Source organism: Triturus cristatus, chromosome 6 (assembly GCF_964204655.1).
Source record: "Triturus cristatus chromosome 6, aTriCri1.1, whole genome shotgun sequence".
Lineage (NCBI taxonomy): Eukaryota > Metazoa > Chordata > Amphibia > Caudata > Salamandridae > Triturus > Triturus cristatus.
In genome coordinates, this window is record NC_140589.1 from 1856711462 (window position 1) to 1856735967 (window position 24506).

Below are 24506 nucleotides of genomic sequence, written 5' to 3' on the forward strand. Positions count from 1 at the left end.
AACAGAGACAGTGATGCACACATTCACATAGTTTAGTTACTAACCCATGTATTTAGTGAGACACTTTTAATTACTCACTTAAACAGACAGTCAGACAGCTACTAAATCCTCCATCCAGACAGTTATATATTCACTCAATCTTCAATACAGATTGGTATATATAACATATTTAAATTTCAAACAAAACCACATTCACTGGACAATGTCATCAGTGATGTCATTTGAGATGTCATCAGTGATGTCATCAGTGATGTCACTGACCATGTCATGAATAATGTAATATGTGACATCATCAGCTGTGCATTGCGGGCGCGCGAGTTATAGTTAGCAGAACTAACTATAACTGAGGAATTTCTATGGTTTTGTACGAGTGAAATGTCCAGCTAACTATAACAACCCTGAAACCTATGGTTTTTTCAGTGAATTTCTAAGGTTTTTTAAATGCTAATTTCTAACTATAACGTCCCTGAAACCTATGTTTTTTTCAGTGACTCTATATATATATCTATATCTATATCACCACAAACACTCCTTCGTCGCCAGGGGCCCGCAATCCTGCAGGGCGTCCTCAGCTGCCAGGGACAAAGCATCCTGATAATTAATACACCAAAGAAAGTTGCTGAGGCCAATTCATGGAAAAACACATTATTTATTCTGCAAGTAAAGAGTGGATGCAGATTAAAAAGTCTTTCATTTCCTGACGCATTTCAGCAGTTACGCCTTAGTTACAGGATCGAAGTAGAAGCAGTGTCAAGACACAGGTGCTTTAAATCTCCTGCATCACATGCCCAAACAACCTACAAGTCCCAGAAGTCCATCAGTGTTGTGTTGAGTATTCTTGTATTGCTGAATAGCGTTTTTCACTCCAACCATCAAACACATTTAATAATTTCCATGCATCCTGTTAATAAAGTACCACATGCATTATCAAAATGTAAAAAACTTCAAAGAGTTCTGTACAGATTTCATTTTTCAATCTGTTAGCCACATAGAGCACGGGATCTCATGAAACATGAGGAAACCACTCTCTTCTCCCAGATTTCAAAATGAAATCTGGCCAGAACTTTATGAAGTGTTTACATGTTTACAATGCACAACTTTTGCTAATTATCTCTTTTTTGGGCCATTGCTTTTGGTAATGGTATCAGCATCTGGGAGAAGATGAGAGGGACATCCAGGCACAAGCTCCCTTTAAAGGAAAGATTTTAATCCATGAATGACTTCCCGTGAGTGGCACCTGTAGCCAGATTCTTGTACCAGATGTGACCAGGAATGTTAGCAGGAATCAGTACTTTTGTGAACAAAGGAAGCCTTTTCAGAGGGTCTGGCCACACCCTCGCATCAGCCTGCATTTACTCAGATGATATACAACACTTGCTGCACTTAATTGGGAGCATCAACAGAGGTGCACATATTTTGAAACAAATATTGAATGAAAAAATTCTCTTATCCACATCATCTACAAATAGTTTTACATTAAATGTTCAACTTGTTGTCATCTCAGTTTTCGATCAGTTAATCAAGAATTAGAATTAGGAGTACGCTACACATACAAATGCAGCTGCTGTGAAGTGTATATAGAGGGAACGTAAGTATGTTCCTCATTCAAGGCAAAATAAATATCACATAATTGTGAGATCTTTTGAATTCTACAGATTTCACCAGATGTAGATGGCACTTGTTTATTTGTGTAAGATGATGCTGTGTTTATTTAAGTCTGGCTCAGATTGAATGCAGAAAAACAAGTTAAGAACTGACAACAACATCAGCCATCGCCCCATCCTGAGACAAGTACCTTTCTTTGGAGCCTTGCACTTCAATCCACACTGGAAGTAGCAGCACTTCTGATTCCCTATGCAGTCGCCATCATTCTTACACTGATCGTCTTCAGCCTGGATGCACACTATGATGTCTTCTGGACACATTTCTTGTTTTGTTTTCACTAAAAACAGTAGAGAATTTGTTACATGGTACGTGTTCTTGAACAAAAGACGCAATATATCACACATTGAAGTAGTTTTCACCAACATTGGGGGTAAGGGGTTTAAAGGTCTAAGGAAGTGACTCAGAGACACTGTACATGGAGGAGAGGGTTAGCTCAGTGGGGCAAGAAGAGGTCATGACAGATAGTTATTCCCAGTGAGCAGGGACTGAAGAGGATGTTGAATAGCAGTCAATGTATTCCAGCTCGATCCCTTCTAAATGTTCAATGCTTCTATCCATTCCTTGCCTCAACCAGATTGCAGACCCCTGGAGAACACATCAGCAAAATGATGTATGTTACAGACAGATCAAGAGGTTATGCATGGCATTACCCAAAAGCATACCCATATATGTGCTAAAAAATATGTTTTTGTTAGGAAATCTTTAGTTATGTTTGGTATTCAAACCCAAATTAAACTACACACATATATGCAATTCCAAAGTTATAGTGATCTCCTAAATGTATGGTTTAGGTACCACTTACGCACTTAGGGTCTGATTCAGATTTCGGTGGATGGGGTATATGATTACTTGTTTGCTTGCTGTGTTTACCAAAGGTAAAAATCAGCCATGCAGTTTTTATTACAATTTTACATTATTGTAAGGATAAGTTTTTTGTATCATTCTGGTTGGGGTCTTTCTTATAGTTAAGTATTATGTGTTATTGTTATTAACAACCAATTGCCGCTTCATTTAAGTAATAATAGGTTAGGTTTTATGTTTTTTAATTTGTATATATTATCGACATAGTGATTTTTGTACATTTTGTCCCTTAATACCTTAGCACCCGTTTCACTAATGTCTGACAAATTTTGCAGAGCTGTTACACCCATTTCATTGTCTTAGGAGTAAAAGTGTTGCATGGTCTGGTGAAGGGGGTGCAAAGCAAAAAGGGGCAGGTGCCAAAATGTGATTAAATCCAATTAAATTTTACACACACTTTTAGCAGTTTGCTAAGTGCTAAAAAATCATTCGGTTTTTCAAAAAAATTGGCAGCATTGCATATTATGGTGCACAGATGATTCTTTTGGGTAGTGCAGGTAAGTAGTATAACTATTTTATAATCTTTAAGGTATTTAAATTTAGAGATAGCTGTTGTTGCGGTATTCTAGCACAATGTGGGATAATTTTAGTAATTAACGCACTACTCTGTACACCTTTTTGTGCAAATTAAAATATTTTCAAAACTTTAAATTACACTGTACCTCACTACATTTATAAAACATACTGTCTTAAAGTGTATTTCCATGTATTTAATTATTTTCTTCTAAATTGATATAGTTATCATAGTAGTACTGCGGTTCTCCATATTCTTATAAAAAATATATATACACTTAAAATTATTTCTCCCTACCTATTATAGGTATGGGAAAAATACAAAGCATAATACTTACTGTGCTTGAAAGGTGTAACGTGGAACACAGGCAAACTCAAGCTGCAAACAACATGGCTGCCTTTAACTTTGGTAAAGGCAGTCATTAGCCTATCAGCTACTGACTTGTCGCAAACTTTCAGTACGCTGACACTAAAACAAGGGCAGCAGGTTGGTAAATTTTTGTGGCCAATCGTCAAAAATGTGCACAATTATTAAGGGACAAAAATCCAGTAAATCTTATTCTCTGGTCACCCTAACTATAACAACAGAGTGTATATTATATATGTTTGAGGGTACGGTAGCCGGTTAGCCAGAGGTAGTTATAGTTAGGACCAACATTTTACATTCTATAATACATATATATTACAGAATGGAGTATATGTGTATATATATATATATATATGTATATATATATTTGTATATATAAATTACCTACTGGCAGTCGCCAGTAGGTAGTTATAGTTAGGACCTATTTTCCATAGGAAATCCGCAACATTCTATTTGGAATAACGTTGGCGTCGATTGATGAATCGTCGCGAAAGTTTCAAAACTTTTGGCCAGCTCCGGTCAGCTCCTATCCTGAAAATTTCACGGTGATTCGTCAAGCGGGGGCCGAGAAAAAAGGGGGGTCCCAAAACGCGTTTTGCCCATTCATTTTCCCATTGGACCTGTTGACGCAGCTACAGCCCGAAGTGCTGAACGGAATTACACCAAATTTGGCAAAGAGGTAGTCCTCAGTTCAGACTCATGCCTTTTGCTTAAATGGTGTAAATCCGTTCAGTAGTTCCTGAGAAAATCAAAAGTAAAATCACATATATATCTGGGCGGAGCCTAACCACACATCTCATTGTGAGATCTGATTGGCTGTCAGCACTACATCCAAGAAGTGTTGGCAGCCATCTTGGGACCAATATACATGATAGCACCTCATTTAAAAGCATTGCAGTTAATAGAAGGTTTTAAGACTTTAGTTACATTATAAATCATTTGTTGATGGTACCATACTCATTTTAGGAATTGTGGTGTGTTCTAAGGTGATCATGAATCATGTTTGAGAGAAAACTATTTTCTCATGCTTTTCCCACAGAGGTTTGGAAGGTGATCTATAAGCTAAACTGAGAGCATATTTTCTGTAAATTCACATTATCTTTCTCAGTCATGTGAGAATGAAGTCTGACATTCTCAGTAAAACATGTACATCCAACAAGGGCAGAGACTGTCAGTTGATTCCTTTGTGTTCTACTGCAGCTTCCCAGAGTGTTCTAAAGAACAACTAGAGCGCTAACAGTCCTACTTATGACAAACGTATGGCACACCTGAAGCCATCTTGGTTGGAATAAAGTGGTAACTCTTAAAACATTTAATTTAAAAAGGAACAAAATGAGGGGGTTCATTTTGCCATAGAAAGTATGATTACTGCTGCAGAAAGAAAAATTAGGGCACATTTTGAGTGACTTCTCAAATCCTCTTCTATTTCATTAAAAAATTCTGACATGCAGACTGAAACATGCACTTTCAATACCAGCAGCAGAGTTCCCTGGTGAGCAATAGCTTTACTACAGTGATCTAATAAGCAACTAGAGTGCTAACATTCTGAATTTATGGCAAATGTGTGACACATCTGAATGCCTTCTTGATGGAATCAAAGTAAAAAACTGAAAGTATTTCCTACTGAGGAGACTGTAGTAAATGAGGAAATTAGGAAACATCATAACAAATAAGTCTCCCAAAATGGCCACCAGAGACAAAAGAGCCCAAATGTAGCCCAAATATCACCCAGATGTAGCCCAAGTATAGCCCACTGACAGAATGTCCCAGAGTGTTCTAACGAACAACTAGAGCGCTAACAGTCTTACTTATGACAAAAGTATGGCACACTTGAAGCCATCTTGATTGGAATAAAGTGGTAACAGTTAAAACATTTAATTTACAAAGGAACAAAATGAGGGGGTTCATTTTACCATAGAAATTATGATTGGTGCTGCAGAAAGAAAAATTAGGGCACATTTTGACTTCTCAAATCTTCTTCTATTTCATAAAAAAATTCTGACATGCAGACTGAAGCATGCACTTTGAATACCAGCAGCAGACTTCCCTGGTGAGCAGTAGCTTTACTACAGTGATCTAATGAGCAACTAGAGTGCTAACATTCAGAATTTATGGTAAATGTGTGACACATCTGAATGCCTTCTTGATGGAACCAAAGTAAAAACTGAAAGTATTTCCTACTGAGGAGACTGCAGTAAATGAGGAAATTAGGAAACTTAATAACAAATAAATCTCCCAAGATGGCCACCAGAGACAAAAGAGCCCAAATGTAGCCCAAATATCACCCAGATGTAGCCCAAGTATAGCCCAATGACAGAATGTCCCAGAGTGTTCCTAAGAACAACTAGAGCGCTAACAGTCTTACTTATGACAAAAGTATGGCACATCTGAAGCCATCTTGATTGGAATAAAGTGGTAACACTTAAAACATTTAATTTACAAGGGAAAAAAATGAGGGGGTTCATTTTGCCATAGAAATTATGATTAGTTCTGCAGAAAGAAAAATTAGGGCACATTTTGACTTCTCAAATCTTCTTCTATTTCATAAAAAAATTCTGACATGCAGACTGAAACATGTACTTTGAATACCAGCAGCAGACTTCCCTGGTGAGCAGTAGCTTTACTACAGTGATCTAATGAGCAACTAGAGTGCTAACATTCAGAATTTATGGCAAATGTGTGACACATCTGAATGCCTTCTTGATGGAACCAAAGTAAAAACTGAAAGTATTTCCTACTGAGGAGACTGCAGTAAATGAGGAAATTAGGAAACTTCATAACAAATAAATCTCCCAAGATGGCCACCAGAGACAAAAGAGCCCAAATGTAGCCCAAATATCACCCAGATGTAGCCCAAGTATAGCCCAATGACAGAATGTCCCAGAGTGTTCCTACGAACAACTAGAGCGCTAACAGTCTTACTTATGACAAACGTATGGCACACCTGAAGCTATCTTGATTGGAATAAAGTGGTAACACTTAAAACATTTAATTTACAAAGGAAAAAAATGAGGGGGTTCATTTTGCCATAGAAATTATGATTAGTTCTGCAGAAAGAAAAATTAGGGCACATTTTGACTTCTCAAATCCTCTTCTATTTCATAAACAAATTCTGACATGCAGACTGAAACATGCACGTTGAATAGCAGCAGCAGACTTCCCTGGTGAGCAGTAGTTTTACTACAGTGATCTAATGAGCAACTAGAGTGCTAACATTCAGAATGTATGGTAAATTTGTGACACATCTGAATGCCTTCTTGATGGAACCAAAGTAAAAAACTGAAAGTATTCCCACTGAGGAGACTGCAGTAAATGAGGAAATTAGGAAACTTCATAACAAATAAATCTCCCAAGATGGCTACCAGAGACAAAAGAGCCCAAATGTAGCCCAAATATCACCCAGATGTAGCCCAAGTATAGCGCAATGACAGAAATACCTAGAGTGTTCTTATGAACAACTAGAGCGCTTACTGTCTTACTTATGACAAAAGTATGGCACACCTGAAGCCATCTTGATTGGAATAAACTGGTAACACTTAAAACGTTTAATTTAAAAAGGAACACAATGAGGGGGTTCATTTTGCCATAGAAATTATGATTAGTGCTGAAGAAAGAGAAAAGAGGGCACATTGTGAGTGACTTCTCAAATCCTCTTCTATATCATAAAAAAATTCTGACATGCAGACTGAAACATGCACTTTTAATACCAGCAGCAGACTTTCGTGGTGAGCAGTAGCTTTACTACAGTGATCTATTGAGCAACTAGAGTGCTAACATTCGGAATTTATGGCAAATGTGTGACATATCTGAATACCTTCTTGATGGAATCAAAGTGAAAAACTGAAAGCATTTCCTACTGAGGAGACTGCAGTAAATGAGGATATTAGGAAACTTCATAACAAATAAATCTCCCAAGATGGCCACCAGAGACAAAAGAGCCCAAATGCAGCACAAATATCACCCAGATGTATCCCACATGTAGCCCAATGACAGAAGTGTGCAAAACACTTATTTGTTGTGTATTTGCAGTTTTATATAGTGCAGACTTGTCAGGTATTGGAGTGCTTTACATGAGCATTGGTTACATCACACAAGATCAAATTCATTTTGGTTGTAGACATGGGGAGATTAAGTGATTTGACCAGAATCACAGAATGTTGAGCTGAAGTAGAAACTCCAACCTGGTTCCCCAGTTGCAAAGTCTGCAGCTCTGGAAGTAACACCACATCCTCTCCCCTAGGTGCAACATTTAATCAAGTGGTCAACTGGATAAAAAACATAAAGTTGTCCAAAGTAAAAGTTCTTTGTCGCTATTTGAAAACTCCGAAAATATGTCCTCATTTTAGTCTTTTAGAGCACTAACCATAATTTTGATGCCAATAAGACCCTCTCATATATGTAATTTCTAAAGGAAATACTATAGGTATTACAGTTTTGATTACATCAAGATGACGTCAGGCATTCCACACTTTTGTAATAAATATAGAATGTTAGCAATCTAGTTGTTCATTGGGATACTGTTGAGAGGCAGAGGCCAGGGGCATGGACTCTGAAAATTGAAGGCAGGTAGGAGAGTGCAGAGGCAACAATTTGACAACACTGGGCAGGCAGGAAGGGCAGTGGCAGCACAACAGACTATGGAGGGCAGTGGAAAGGGGGGCAGGGGCAACAAACCAACAATACAGGACTGGCAAGAGAGGCTGTGGCAATATAATAGACCATTGTAGGCAGAAGGAAGAGGCAGTGGTAGTACAACCATACATGCCAACAGACCCGTTTCAGCCAGGAAACGTCCAATGTTTTTAAGCTCAAATGGGCTTTATTTGATCTGTCTACAATCTCTTCTTTTTCAATGTAACTCAAAGGGGAAATCAATACCCCATTTTTTTTCAAAATCCCCCTCTTACCAAGTTCAAAATGTTCGCAAGTATGGTACATTGGATCATGGTAGGCAGGAGGAATTGGAGTATGGACATGGACTCGGATAACAGAGGACAGGAGGGACATGGAGAGGTGCACCAAACTGACCCTACAGGGCAGGCATCAGGATTTGCAGCAGCACAATACACCACACAGCGCATGCGGGACGGGAGTGCTGCACAACAATCCATAGAAAGCAATAGGGAGGGGACAGGACCATGCACATGGACAACAGAGAACAGAGGGGAAAGAGGCAATGGTAGCTAGCTGACCATAATGGACAGACAGGAGAGAAAGCTGCATCATAACAGACCATAAAGGGCAGGAGGGACGTATCAGGGGCATTACAATGGAACAGACAAGCCAGGAGGGAGGGAATAGGGGTCTGCACATGGAAACAGAGGGCTGGGGGCAAGGGGGCAGGGCAGGGCAGGAGCAGCAAGATGACCATGGAGGTCAGGCAGGATGGGCACTAGAAACAAGACTCACCATGGAGAACAACAATGAGACTATGATGGCATACACACAGACCATGGAGGGAAGGTGGGAGGGGGTCAGGGGCAGCTAGCTGACCATACAGGCAAGGTGGGATGGGCCATGGCAGCACAGAAGACCATGCATGGCAAGCGGGAGGGTTAGTGGCAGCACAATGGCTATGATGGGCAAGAAGGAGGGTGCAGGGGCATGCACAAAGGACCATGGAGGATAGAAGGGAGGGTCAGGACCTGGGCACAGACAAGAGAGTTCAGGGGAAGGGGCCTCACAACAGACCACGCGGGGCAGGCAGAAGGAGCAGTTGCAGCACAACAGACCAGGGAGGGCAGAAGGGTGTGGCAGTAAAATGGACCATGGAGGACAGGAGGAAGGGGATAGGGGCATGGCATGTAGACAGGCAGGGTGGAGGTGGCAGGGACAGGTTACAGTCATCTGTCAATGCTAGGCAGGTGGGAGGGGAGTGGCAGCTCAACAGAACACTCAGAGTAGATAGGAGTGGCAGGTCCATGGAACATGGTGGGCAAAAAGGATGGAGCAGGGGCATGCACAAAGACATCGGAGGGCAGGGGGAGGAGAATAGGGGCAGCAAGCTAAGCACAGTGGCTAAGCAGGAGTTCAATGATGGGCAATAGAATTGGGCAATGGAGGGCAGGAGGAGTGGACTGGTACATCATGCTAAATGGAGGGCAGTCGCAGCACACCAGACCATGCATAGCAGGAGGGAGGAGGCTAGTCCATGGATTCAGACAACAGAGGATAGGGAGGAGGTGGATGGGGCAGCAAGCTAACTGTTCAGAGAAGGTGGGTATTAGGAACTTTATTGTTTTTAAAATGTGTGTCTGTGCGAACTACTTAAAATATGAACAAGTATGCTGCATAATCTCACTTTTATTCAGGAAGAAGAGGACGTTTGTGACTGTGACTCCGGGCGCACTTGGCAGAAACACCCCCTGACCCTCCACCCCCATCGCAAAATGTAATGCCCGTGAAAAAGGTAGGTGGACGCGGTGTTATATGGAACATAGTCCTGAGTGCACGATTGAAAATGAAAACTAGATATAGTATATGGTATAAACTATGCACCAAAAAGTGTGATATAAGATGAACCGGGGCGTGAAATATAATATGCAATACATTGTGTGCAATGACAGATTCATTGGAGAGCGCGAGATAGCACAGGCACTAGCGCGTGCTATGCGATATGCGCCTTGGAGTGTAATATGCACAGGGCAGTGTTGTGTAACCTAACTAGTCTCTAAAGTTGTAATATAAATTATGTGCTTGGGAGTGTAATGTTGCATATGCACTGTGACAAAGATATGGATCCCAGATTGTAATATGTATGGCATAGCGCTGTGCGTTATAACATAGGCATCAAGGAAGGCACATTAGATGTGGCAATATAACCCGTGTGAAGGCAAGTGTGGCAAGACATATTCATGGGGTGGTGTTACAGTGCACATGGGCTAGAGAGTGTCATAGCATACGCACTAGCTGGTGGAATACAACACAGAGGTGTGAGGCACTCGGCGGGCACTGGTGGGTGTAACACAGCATTGGGCTCAGCCAGGAGCACGCTGTGACTCTCAAGTGAGGTTTGTTTCCTTTCCAGAGAGTAAAATAAAAAGTATTACACATCCGGCGGTGGATGTATGATTTATTAACCGTGAGGGGGGTTTCTTGCATAGTTTGGTCGAATTTTTGTCGAATCCCCTTTGAATGGCCTCCTGCCCTTTATGGTCTGTTATGCTGCAGCTTTCTCTCCTGTCTGTCCATTATGGTCAGCTAACTACCATTGCCTCTTTCCCCTCTGTTCTCTGTTGTCCATGTGCATGGTCCTGTCCCCTCCCTATTGCTTTCTATGGATTGTTGTGCTGCACTCCCGTCCCGCATGCGCTGTGTGGTGTATTGTGCTGCTGCAAACCCTGATGCCTGCCCTGTAGGGTCAGTTTGGTGCACCTCTCCATGTCCCGCCTGTCCTCTGTTGTCCCAGTCCATGTCCCTACCCCAATTCCTCCTGCCTACCATGATCCAATGTACCATACTTGCGAACATTTCGAACATGGTAAGATGGAGATTTTGAAAAAAAACTGGGGTATTGATTTTCCCCTTTGAGTTACATTGAAAAAGAGGAGATTGTAGACAGGAGACAGATCAAATAAAGCCCATTTGAGCTTAAAAACATTGGACGTTTCCTGGCTGAAACGGGTCTGTTGGCATGTATGGTTGTACTACCACTGCCTCTTCCTTCTGCCCACAATGGACTATTATATTGCCACAGCCTCTCTTGCCAGTCCTGTATTGTTGGTTTGTTGCCCCTGCCCCCATTTCCACTGCCCTCCATAGTCTGTTGTGCTGCCATTGACCTTCCTGCCTGCCCAGTGTGGTCAAATTGTTGCATCTGCACTCTCCTACCTGCCTTCAATTTTCAGAGTCCATGCCCCTGGCCTCTGCCTCTCAACAGTATCCTAATGAACAACTAGATTGCTAACATTCTATATTTATTACAAAAGTGTGGAACGCCTGACGTCATCTTGATGTGATCAAAACTGTAATACCTAGAGTATTTCCTTTAGAAATTACATATATGAGAGGGTCTTATTTGCATCAAAATTATGGTTAGTGCTCTAAAAAGCGCGAAAATGTCAAAATTTCCGCATTCCGCAGCTTAGCGATAATTTATTTCTTGCTCGCGGTGTAAAATAATACATTCTCGCATGCGCGATCGCCTTACCTGAATCCCCGCGTTCGCCGACAAGTTTTCCCGATCCGGTCGCGTTCTCCACGAGATGTTGGATTGTTGGTAGCCATTTGCGCTGTCTCGCGACAGTTCGCGCCCGCAGTAACGTCATGCGTCTCGCGATCATGTCTTTCTTCTCGCGACTATGCACTGCGAGACAAGTGAAAACAAGATGCCCGTGCCCGCGAGCAACCGCATGGGTAAGTTGGCGAGCCGCGACCACGCAGAAAATACTGCGAACGGGCCGGAAAAAAACTTCCGAATCTTCGCGATATTTCCGCGTGTTTGCGGAGATTTTTAACATTTTCGTGATAATTTGCGAAAGTGAATTTCGCAAATTCCGCCCACCCCTAGTCTGCTGCTGGTATTCAAAGTGCATGTTTCAGTCTGCATATCAGAATTTTTTTATGAAATAGAAGAGGATTTGAGAAGTCAAAATGTGCCCTAATTTTTCTTTCTGCAGCACTAATCATAATTTCTATGGCAAAATGAACCCCCTCATTTTGTTCCTTTGTAAATTAAATGTTTTAAGTGTTACCACTTTATTCCAATCAAGATGGCTTCAGGTGTGCCATACTTTTGTCATAAGTAAGACTGTTAGCGCTCTAGTTGTTCGTTAGAACACTCTGGGACATTCTGGCATTGGGCTATACTTGGGCTACATCTGGGTGATATTTGGGCTACATTTGGGCTCTTTTGTCTCTGGTGGCCATTTTGGGAGACTTATTTGTTATGATGTTTCCTAATTTCCTAATTTACTACAGTCTCGTCAGTAGGAAATACTTTCAGTTTTTTACTTTGATTCCATCAAGAAGGCATTCAGATGTGTCACATATTTGCCATAAATTCAGAATGATAGCACTCTAGTTGCTTATTAGATCACTGTAGTAAAGCTACTGCTCACCAGGGAAGTCTGCTGCTGGTATTGAAAGTGCATGTTTCAGTCTGCATGTCAGAATTTTTTAATGAAATAGAAGAGGACTTGAAAAGTCACTCAAAATGTGCCCTAATTTTTCTTTCTGCAGCACTGATCATACTTTCTATGGCAAAATGAACCCCCTAATTTTTTTCCTTTTTAAAGCGGAGCGCCCCATTAGTTTTGAAAATTTCACGAAGATAAGTCAACCGGCGCCAAAGTTATTCAAAATAGAATTTTCAGATCTCCTATGGGAACTCGGTCATAACTATAACTATCTATTGGCGGTCGCCAGTAGATAATATATATATATATATATATATATATATATATATTACCTACTGGCGGTCGCCAGTAGGTAGTTATAGTTAGGACCACGTTTCCATAGGAAAACCTCAACATTCTATTTTGAATAACTTTGGCGCCGGTCGACGAATCCTCGCGAATTTCTCAAAATAGGTGGGGCGCTACGCTCCGCTCCTACCCTGAAAGTCTCGGGGGGATCCGTCAAGCGGGGGCTGAGATAAAAGGGGGGTCCCAAAACGCGTTTTTCCCATGCATTTTTCCATAGGACCTTTAGAACGAGCTACAGCCCGAACGGCTGAACAGAATTACTCAAAATTTGGCAGAGAGGTAGTCCCTAGGTCAAGGAAGTGCCTTTTGTAGGTTTGGTGTAAATCTGTTCAGTAGATTCTGAGAAAATAGCCTTTAAATCAATATATATATCTGAGCCAGCTTACGGTACGCTTACCGTACGCTTACGGTAAGCGTACGGTGGCGTGCGCGAGCGCGATTCTGATTGGCTCTTAGATCTTAGTAAACATTCGAATCGGCCGAAACCAGGAAGCGGCGGCCGCCATTTTGTGTATTTCACTCTGAAAAAAAAGAGTGAAAACAAGGAAAGGGGGCAATGAGGAGAGTTACAGACCCCCTAACAATTGTAAGGGGGTCAAAGATGGACAGAAAAGTACAAAAAAAATATTTATTGATTTTAAAAAAAATCACGGGGTACGCGTACGGTAAGCTTACGGTAAGCGTACGGTAAAAAAAATAAAAATAAATAAATGAAAAGCAGATTTAAGAGTTTAGAAATTAGGGAGCTCTAAAAAGAGCTGTTGTGTTTATGGAGTCATTTTTTTAGTGGTACCTACAAGTAAGTACCGATGCAGAGTCTAAGGTTCAAGAGGAAGACTCTGTTCCCTTCATCATTGAAGTGCACACCATCTCCTCTATAAATGTCTTGCATGTCGTAACGCAAGTTGTTGTGGTAAATGGCACCCATACCATAGTCACGGAGGAAAGCAGAAACAGATTTGTTGACGTGCTTTCTTGCTTTGTCAATCTGTGGACAGAAATGATTGGACCAGTTCCATTTTTGCCTTTGGCATATGTTGGAAAACACAAAGGCAGTTTTAGGGAAAAGTGAAAACAGTTGTGCAAAGGTGTCCTTCATAAGCATTTCCAGACCTACCCCAGTCAAAGTGCCTAGGTCATTGCCACCACAGTGCACTATTATGAGGTCAGGGTGTTGGATTTGCATGAAGGATTTCACCAATGGCATCAATTGGTGCCACTTTAACCCTCTCTGACCAATCCATTTAATGTCTACATTTGGCAAAGCAAGGTCTCTCACCATATCTGTTTTCTCTGCAAACTTTTCACTCCAGAAGACATAGCTGTGCCCTACAATCCACACTGTGAACATCTTCAAAGGAGAACTGGATGCACTCAGGAGGTGTCTTTCAGTAGAATGGCAATATGAAAAGAAAGACAGTTTGGAAATGGAGGCATACATATTTTTTTCAAAACAAAAAGAACTGATTGGCTGTTTCATACCATTCTAGAATAAAAACTAGGCTGTATGTGTAAATTAATAGAAGCATGTTTTGTATTGGTACAAAAAAATGTGTAACCAAAGAACAGTACTATGGATTTGCTGTTAGGTTTGAAAAGTCAAGCACTCTTGCTCTGTGGAATTGAAACATTGTGTGTCGAACTTCTGACCTAACTGCACACAGCAGTGTTCCATGAGCTGTTGCTATGGTAGCAGGCAGAAGTCAAGTTGGGGGAAGGGTACTAGGCAGAAGTCAAGGTGGGGGAAGGGTACTTTTGGAAAAGGGTTCGTTTTCAACCAATAGAAATGTGTGATTACATGTGAAAAAAAGGGGGAAGCACTGAGATTTGAAACTTACATGTATATGTGTGGAAAAAGAGAGGGAAAGTTTGCCATTATCTGGTTCTGCTGAGAGGAGAGAGGTGAACACAACAGAGATCCTGGCTCTGATAATCTGCTGTTTGAGTGTCACATTTCTTTCACAACTAACTAATTTTAAAGGTGAGTTTACAGTTTGAGAGGGTATGTATGTGGTAACTTAAGAAATGAATAATAGAAATGGGAATTGTTTTTGTTGTAGTTACACATGGTGGTTTCATAATGTGTCAGTGTGTAAAAGTGATTTACACTTGCCCCTGAAAAAAAAAAGAGCAGTAAGTGTGCTTTCAAATTGGCAAAGAAATTTCGTTTTGGGACTAATGTGAAAATATGACTCTGTGTGCATAGAAGAATTATAGGCAGAGATTTATTGCGTCTTGCTCTGGTGATTTCACAGTTGCATTAGATGGAAAGGGGGAGCGAATTTTTGGGGGAATAAGCAGAGGGTTAGCACACACCCATGTCCTTGCCGTGTATAGTCATGCACAGTATTTACAAGCCAGTGGGGTTTTCAGGTTTAAGTCTGTAATGCAAATACATTCAGCATCACTAAGGCTGGTTGCCCTTGGTGGAGTGTAGGCAGTCACAGAGAATGCACATGGTGGTGGTCTGAAAAAAAAACAGTTTGTACACGTGCAATTAAATAAATCAAAAATAGTGGTTTCATAATGTGTCAGTCTGTAAAAGTGATTTCCAATTGTTAAAAGAGGCAAAAATATTTTTTGGAAAAAAATGTAAATATGTGTACTGTATTATAAATTGTTATAAAAATATTAATACTTTTTTCTTTTTTTTCAGATCGATATAGAAAATTTTCGAAAACTACAACCATTTTAAAAACTATTTTTTAAAAAAACAAATGAATAAATATTTTTTTGAGTGAGTATGGTAAGTCAATGTAATGTGATAAATGATTTTTAGTGTTTTTTTAAAAAAAAATAAAAAAGGTACGCTTACCGTACGCGTACGGTAAAAAAAAAAATAAAAAAAAGTTTTTAAAAACATATGTAAAAAAAAGATGAAAGATAAGGTTGGCTCTTAAAAGAGCCGTTGTGTTCATGCAGGGACAGAGGAAAGAAAGATTGGGAATATTAGACGGTACGACAAGTGTGCTCATCTATTTTATTGTTCACTAGGGAAATACTGGTCTCCCTATAAGTAATTAGATCGTGACAAGTGGCGCACCGTACTTCAACCCTCGCAAACCGAGGGTTAATTTCCAGAGGGCCAGCAAAAGGAGATTCTCCCCCCACAGATGAAGGGCTCACCTGACCTGCAGAAGAAGGAGTCTGCCCTGCAGATGATGGTCCAGGCTGAGCTGCTGTGGATGTACTGGCTCGTCTTTCTGAAGAGTTACCTCCAAAAAGATGACCATGTGTCCTTTTGTGTACATCCTTGAGGTGTCTGATCATGGTGTGATTCCCAAAGGAATACTTCCTGTCAGGATTACCTCTAGAAAGTACACGCTGACACAGCCTGCAAGTAACTAAGGGTGCATTCACCTTTTGCTGGCCTTCTGGAAAAGTAAAATAATCCCAAACATAAGAAGGCTTTACTTTCCTCGCTCTCTGCCTCAAGACAGTGCTGCTGGTGCTAGCCTCACTCTCAGAAGGGCTCTGCTGTTCTGCCATCGTATCCCAAAGACAAACCAGCTCCTTCTTCCAAGGGATCACAAGCAGAAATGAGGGGAATGGGTGTGGTGTAGGAGAGTTCTAGAACTGAAAGTAGTTTCCACCAATCAAAAGTTGTGTTTCATGATCACATGACCTACCGTACGCTTACGGTACGCTTACGGAGCGCTTACGGCAAAAAGTACGCGTGCGCGTAAAAAAGACACGCGCTTGCGCGCATGCGCATAACAGTCATTTCCCGGCACTTCCGCGTAACGTGCGCGTGTTGCGTAAGCGCGCACGCGTCCCACGCGCAGTACGCGCGGCTACGCAAAGTACGTAACTATGCGCAAGCAGCGTAGATAGATTACGGACGTTGCGTAAACCGTACGCTTACCGTGAGCTTACGGTAGGCGTACTATAAAAAAAAAAAAAAAAAAAATAAATAAAAATCTGGAAATAAATTTTACATGTTTATTTTAAAAAATATATATAAAAAAAATATTTAAGGATTTTAAAAATTTAAGCATAGTCTTTATAAAAGATAAGAAAATTAAATTAAAAATATGTTTGAAAAAAATGAAGAATAAAAAAAAAAAATAGCATTTAAAAAACCTTGCAAATTCACTGAAAAAACCATGGGTTTCACACACGTTATAGTTAGGAATTAGCATTTAAAAAACCTTGCAAATTCACTGAAAAAACCATGGGTTTCACACACGTTATAGTTAGGAATTAGCATTTAAAAAACCTTAGAAATTCACTGAAAAAACCATAGGTTTCACACACGTTATAGTTAGGAATTAGCATTTAAAAAACCTTAGAAATTCAGTGAAAAAACCATAGGTTTCACACATGTTATAGTTAGCTGGACATTTTACTCGTAAAAAACCAATGAAATTGCCCCGTTATAGTTAGTTCAGCTAACTATAACTCGCGCGCCCGCAATGCACTGCTGATGACGTCACATATTACATCACTCATGACATGGTCAGTGACATCACTCATGACATCACTGATGACATCTCAAATGACATCACTGATGACATCACTGATGACATCATCCTTGTGATAGAGTGGCAGACCTCCTCTCACCTTAATATAAGCTTTGATACACACATTCAAAAATAGAGACTAAAAATTTCAAAACAATGGACATACCAATACCAGTTACAACAACCTCTTCAGTAATTCTAAGATCCACATACACATCCACTCATTCACCAACAGTCCTATACAGTCACTCATACATGTACTCACTCATCATATGTACTCATACATCTATACATCCTGTTACACAATGCCACTCATCCATAGAGTTACTCACACACATAGTCACTCATGCTAATAAAGAATAAAATATACATTTACTTGCATATACAGTAATACACACACCACCATACTTACTTCTACGGAAACTTACACATACTTAGTCTTTTAAACAATCACTTATAGAAACACATACTTATTCATACAGGAACTCTTTCAATCTCTCCCTCTCACATATAGTCACATATATACACCAATAGTCACATATACTAGTTTAAAACATATGTAGTTACTCCTGAAGACACTATTGAGACAGTCATTCACTCACTAACACACCCATACACACACTCATCCACCCATACAGTCCTGCACACATGCTGTCTTCAACACATACAAACAGTGAGTCACTCATTCATGCATCTATGCACTACGTAATACCCCCCACCGTACCATACAGACACTCAGACTGATACTCAAAAAAACAACTAATAACCTATATAGACACCCATGTAGCTACTCACCAACCCATGCAGCCACTTATACACAAAGTGAGAGATACACTTAATCAGTCAGTTACACAATCAATTTTTCAAAAACAAATCATCCATTTAGACACTTATATACCCATTTATTCTTCCATTGACCTTGAGATATACATATATAAAACATATTTAATTTTCAGAAAAACACACATTCACTGGATGATGTCATCAGTGAGGTCATCAGTGATGTCATTTGAGATGTCATCAGTGATGTCATGAGTGATGTCACTGACCATGTCATGAGTGATGTAATATGTGACGTCATCAGCAGTGCATTGCGGGCGCGCGAGTTATAGTTAGCTGAACTAACTATAACGGGGCAATTTCATTGGTTTTTTACGAGTAAAATGTCCAGCTAACTATAACATGTGTGAAACCTATGGTTTTTTCACTGAATATATATATATATATATATATATATATATATATATATATATATATATTATATATATATATATATCAGCAATCCTCTGCTGATGCTAATACTGTATTTAGACACTTATTTGCCCATGTCTTCTTCCATTAAATTTTAGCTTTACATATATTACAAATATTTTATTTTCATAAAGACACATATGTCATCAGCAGAAGATTGCGGTCGCGTGAGTTATAGTTGCCTGCAGTAACTATAACGGGGGAATTTCATAGGTTTTTTATCAGTAAAATGTCCAGCTAACTATAACATGTGTGAAACCTATGGTTTTTTCAGTGAATTTGCAAGGTTTTTTAAATGCTAAGTTACTTTACGCCATTCGTGGCGTGCGCGCCCAGTTAACGCAGTTCGTTCCGTGCGCGCACGGTGCGCTTCGCGCACCGTGCGCGCACAGTGAGCAGGCGGTGCGCTTCGCGCACCGCGCGCCCACTTTACGCAGTTAGTGCCGTGCACGCACAGTGGTCACGCGGTGCGCTGCGCGCACCGCGTGCCCACTTTAAGCGGGATGGGCCATGTACGCACGATGCGCTTCGCGCACCGTGCGCACATGGGGGACATATTTTGCGCATCTTTGTGAAATGTATTCTTCGGGCACCATTTGCACACGGGGTGGGGAGAATGTGGATAGTTTTTTTTTTTTTATAATTTTTTACCGTGCGCGTACGGTAAGCGTAATCGGCGATTTTCCGAAAAAAAAAATATTATTTTTTTGGGCTTGGGGGTGGTTTGGGGACCCCTGTATCAATGCTGGGTGGTTAGGATCTCATGAAACTGCCTCTTTACATATATTTGGGGTACGTTTTTGCTGCCCAACTCAGGAAGCGAGAGAGAAAATGGCGGCCGCCGCTTCCTGGTTTCGACCGACTCGAATGTTTACTAAGATCTAGGAGCCAATCAGAATCGCGCTCGCGCACGCCACCGTACGTGTACGGTAAGCTTACGGTAAGCGCACGGTAAGCGCACCGTAAGCTGCCACAGATATATATATTGATTTAAAGGCTATTTTCTCAGAATCTACTGAACAGATTTACACCAAACCTACAAAAGGCACTTCCTTGACCTGGGGACTACCTCTCTGCCAAATTTCATTAAATTCTGTTCAGCCGTTCGGGCTGTAGCCCTGTCTAAAGGTCCTATGGAAAAATGCATGGGAAAAACGCGTTTTGGGACCCCCTTTTATCTCAGCCCCCGCTTGACGAATCCCCCCGAGACTTTCAGGGTAGGAGCGGAGCGTAGCGCCCCACCTATTTTGAAAAATTCGCGAGGATTCGTCGACCGGCGCCAAAGTTATTCAAAATAGAATGTTGTGGATTTCCTATGGAAACGTGGTCCTAACTATAACTACCTACTGGCGACCGCCAGTAGGTAATATATATATATATATATATATATATGTATATATATATATTTAGTATACTATGTCTACATGTGAAAATGTGTCGGGCCACCTGTTTACCTCGGTGGCACGGAAAAAATGGGTGGAACTGACATCAGCACGCTGACGCGGTCCTCTTATGGCTCCTATGACGTCTTACGGTGTCGCAAGCTGAGCCGTGCTATTATGACATCGTCGTCGACGTGGGAGAGCTGGGAAAGAATTTCCTCGGAATGCTGGTGGAGGGGATATTCACCTAAGCGTTCAGGCTAGTCCTTTGGGAGCAACTGCTTATGTTGCCACTCCAGAAACCAAAACCAGTGATCTGAGGGCAGAGGCCCTGCAGAATGGCACACGAGATGGGGAGCCCAGTCATGTGCACCGGCAGGGCAGCGATGTGACAAGCTCCACTACCCACAATAAAGGTAATGAGGGCACTGAATAACACAGGATCTTCTCTTTGTATCTGGCAGGAACAACTAGGTTAAAAATCTCTAGTTCGAAAATGTAGAATTAGTGCTAAAAGTCTTCAAGAGGACCTGCGATGGATGCCGCTTCTAAATTCCGTACACTGGAGGCGGCACATAGGTCACGCGGTACGGTCATACTGCGGTGGGACGCACACTCGTTGACCTCTCATGGCACTGCTCCACACTTCGGGGACAACGCTTTCCATTAGCTGTGTTTTCTGATGACGTGTTGCGTCGGCACCCTCCAACATCGGAACCCCTTTAGATCCAAACAGACTCTTCCACTCTCTCACCGGAAGTGAAACCAGGCCACACGAACACTTTCACAATAGAACAGCCGGGAATGCACTTTTCGGTAATTTATCAAATAAACGACTCACTGAAGAACAGGGGCTAGCTTCGATAGTTAAACAGCCGTTACAATGACTTTTTTACTTCGCGATATCATTAGAACGCATGCATTACCACGCATGCATCACAAAGTCATTACTACGCATTTTTTTAGAACATGCCTTTACAATGAATTTTGTTGTAAAGGTATGTATGGTAAATGACCATGAGTTCTACAAAAATGTAGACGATCCACGTTGGTGTAAGGAAACAGGCTGTTCCGTTTCCTCACAACGACGTGCACAGCCCCTGAGAGATGACATGAAGCAGGATCCACGAGGAGAGAGGAATCACGAGGAGTGAGAGGTAAGGGGGATTGGGCATGGGGTGGTGGTTACTTTTCGAGGGTTACGGTAGTGTAGTGGTGTTTGGGTAGTGTAGGGGGTCGTGCTGGGGGTAGTGTTTTAGAGTTTAGGGTAGTGCAGTGGTGTATGTGTAGTGTAGGGAGTCCTGCTGGGGGAAGTGTTTTAGGGTTTAGGGTAGTGCAGTGGTGTTTGGGTAATATAGGGGGTCGTGCTGGGGGTACTGTTTTAGGGTTTAAGGCGGTGCAGTGGTGTTTGTGTAGTTTAGGGGGTACTGCTGTGGGAAGTGTTTTAGGGTTTAGGGCAGTGCAGTGGTGTTTGTGAGGTGTAGGGGGTCATGCTGGGGGTAGTATTTTACGGTTTAGGGTAGTACAGTGGTATTTTGGTAGTGTAGGGAGTCGTGCTGTGGGTAGTGTGTTAGGGTCTAGGGTAGTGCAGTGGTGTTAGGGTAGTGTAGGGGGTTGTGCTGGGGGTAGTGTTTTAGGATTTAGGGTAGTGCAGTGGTGTTCGGGTAGTGTAGGGGGTCATGCTGGGGTAGTATTTTAGGGGTTAGGGTAGTGCAGTGGTGTTTGGGTAGTGTAGGGGGTCATGCTAGAGGAAGTGTTTTAGGGTTTAGGGTAGTGCAGTGGTGTTTGGGTAATAGAAGGGTTCGTGCTGGGGTACTGTTTTAGGGTTTAGGGCAATGTAGTTGTGTTTGTGTAGTTTAGGGGGTCCTGCTGGGGGCAGGGTTTTAGGGTTTAGGGCAGTGCAGTGGTGTTTGTGAGGTGTAGGGGGTTGTGCTGGGGGTAGTGTTTTAGGGTAGAGCAGTGGTGTTTGGGTAGTGTAGGGAGTCGTGCTGTGGGTAATGGTTTAGGGTCTAGGGTAGTGCAGTGGTGTTAGGGTAGTGTAGGGTTTTGTGCTGGGGGTAGTGTTTTAGGATTTAGGGTAGTGCAGTGGTGTTTGGGTAGTGTAGTCGGTCGTGCTGGAGGAAGTGTTTTAGGGTTTAGGGTAGTGCAGTGGTGCATGGGTTGAGTAGGGGTCATTCTGGGGTAGTGTTTTAGGGTAGTGCAGAGGTGTTTGGGTAGTGTTAGGGGGCATACTGGGGGTAGTGTTTTAGGGTTTAGGGTAGTGCAGTGGTGTTAGGGTAGTGTAGGGTTTTGTGCTGGGGTAGTGTTTTAGGATTTAGGGTAGTGCAGTGGTGTTTGGGTAGTGTAGGGGGTCGTGCTGGAGGAAGTGTTTTAGGGTTTAGGGTAGTGCAGTGGTGCATGGGTTGAGTAGGGGTCATTCTGGGGTAGTGTTTTAGGATTTAGGGTAGTGCAGTGGTGTTTGGGTAGTGTAGGGGGTCGTGCTGGAGGAAGTGTTTTAGGGTTTAGGGTAGTGCAGTGGTGCATGGAATGAGTAGGGGTCATTCTGGGGTAGTGTTTTAGGGTAGTGCAGAGGTGTTTGGGTAGTGTTAGGGGGCATACTGGGGGTAGTGTTTTAGGGTTTAGGGTAGTGCAGTGGTGTTAGGGTAGTGTAGGGTTTTGTGCTGGGGTAGTGTTTTAGGATTTAGGGTAGTGCAGTGGTGTTTGGGTAGTGTAGGGGGTCGTGCTGGAGGAAGTGTTTTAGGGTTTAGGGTAGTGCAGTGGTGCATGGGTTGAGTAGGGGTCATTCTGGGGTAGTGTTTTAGGGTAGTGCAGAGGTGTTTGGGTAGTGTTAGGGGGCGTACTGGGGGTAGTGTTTTAGGGTTTATGGTAGTGCAGTGGTGTTTGTGTAGTGAAGGGGGTCGTGCAAGGGGTAGTGTTTTTGAGTTTAGGGTAGTGCACTGTTGTTTCTGTAGTTTAGCGGGTCGTGCTGGGGGTAGTGTTTTAGGGTTTAGGGTAGTGCAGTGGTGTTTGGGTAGTGTCGGGGGTCGTGCTGAGGGTGGTGTTTCAGGGTTTAGGGCAGTGCAGTGGTATTCGGTCAGTGTGGCGTGTCGTGCTGGGGGTGGTATTTTAGGGTTTAGGGCAGTGCAGGGGTGTTCAGGCAGAGTAGGGGGTCATGCTGGGGGTGGTGATTTAGGGTTTAGGTCAGTTCAGTGGTGTTCGGGCAGTGTAGTGGGTCGTGCTGGGGGTTGTGCTTTAGGGTTTAGGGCAGTTCATTGGTGTTTGTGTAGTGTAGGTGGAAGTATTTTAGGGTTTAGGGTAGTGCAGTGGTGTTCAGGCACTGTAGGGGATCATGCTGGAGGTGTTGTTTTAGGGTTTAGGGCAGTGCAGTGGTGATCGGGCAGTATAGGGGGTCGTACTGGGGTAGTGTTTTAGAGTTTAGTAAAGTGCAATGGTGTTCATGTAGTGTAGGGCGTCGTGCTGGGGGTAGTGTTTTAGGGTTTAGGGTAGTGCAGTGGTGTTTGTGTAGTGTAGGGGTCATGCTGGGGGTAGTGTTTTAGAGTTTAGGGTAGTGCAGTGGTGTTTCGGTAGTGTAGGTGGTCATGCTGGGGGTAGTGGTTTAGGGTTTAGGGTAGTGCAGTGGTGTTTGTGTAGTCTAGGGGGTACTGCAGGGGATAGTGTTTTAGGGATTAGGGTAGTGCAGTGGTGTTTGGGTAGTATAGGTGGTACTGCTGGGGATAGTGTTTTAGAGTTTAGGGTAGTGCAGGCGTGTGTGTAGTGTAGGGGGCAGTGTTTTAGGGTTTAGGGTAGTGCAGTGGTGTTTGCATAGTGTAGGGGGTCGAGCAGGGGTAGTGTTTTAGGGTTTAGGGTAGTGCAGCAGTGTTTGTGTAGTGTAGGGGGTAGTGTTTTAGGGTTTAGGGTAGTGCAGTGGTCTTTGGGTAGCATAGGGGGTCCTGCTGGGGGTAGTGTTTTAGGGTTTAGGGTAGTGCAGTGGTGGTTTGGTAGTGTAGGGTTTCGTACTGTGGGTAGTGTTTTAGGGTTTAGTGTAGTGCAGTGGTGTGTGGGTAGTGTAGGGGGTCGTGCTGGGGATAGTGTTTTAGTGTTTAGGGTAGTGCAGTGGTGTTTGGGTAGTGTAGGGGGTCGTGCTGGGGATAGATTTAGGGTTTAGGGTAATATAGTGGTGTTTGGGTAGTGTAGGGTGTCATGCTGGGGGTAGTGTTTTAGGGTTTAGGGCAGGGCAGTGGTGTTCGGGTAGTGTAGGGGGTCGTGCTGGGGTAGTGTTTTAGGGTTTAGGGTAGTGCAGTGGTGTTTGTGTAGTGTAGGGGTCATGCTGGGGGTAGTGTTTTAGAGTTTAGGGTAGTGCAGTGGTGTTTCGGTAGTGTAGGTGGTCATGCTGGGGGTAGTGGTTTAGGGTTTAGGGTAGTGCAGTGGTGTTTGTGTAGTGTAGGGGGTACTGCAGGGGATAGTGTTTTAGGGTTTAGGGTAGTGCAGTGGTGTTTGAGTAGTATAGGTGGTACTGCTGGGGATAGTGTTTTAGAGTTTAGGGTAGTGCAGGCGTGTGTGTAGTATAGGGGGCAGTGTTTTAGGGTTTAGGGTAGTGCAG

The 24506-nt window shown here is 42.4% G+C and overlaps 1 protein-coding gene across 1 annotated transcript in view; it reads right to left on the reverse strand.

Moving 5' to 3' along the window:
- LOC146822205 (uncharacterized) overlaps window positions 1–24506 on the reverse strand; it is a 299410-nt gene that overhangs the window by 200028 nt on the left and 74876 nt on the right. The window contains exon 3 of the mRNA XM_085613333.1: window positions 1796–1942. Coding sequence (XP_085469459.1) covers window positions 1796–1942 — 147 coding nt within the window. The remainder of the gene's footprint in view (window positions 1–1795; window positions 1943–24506) is intronic.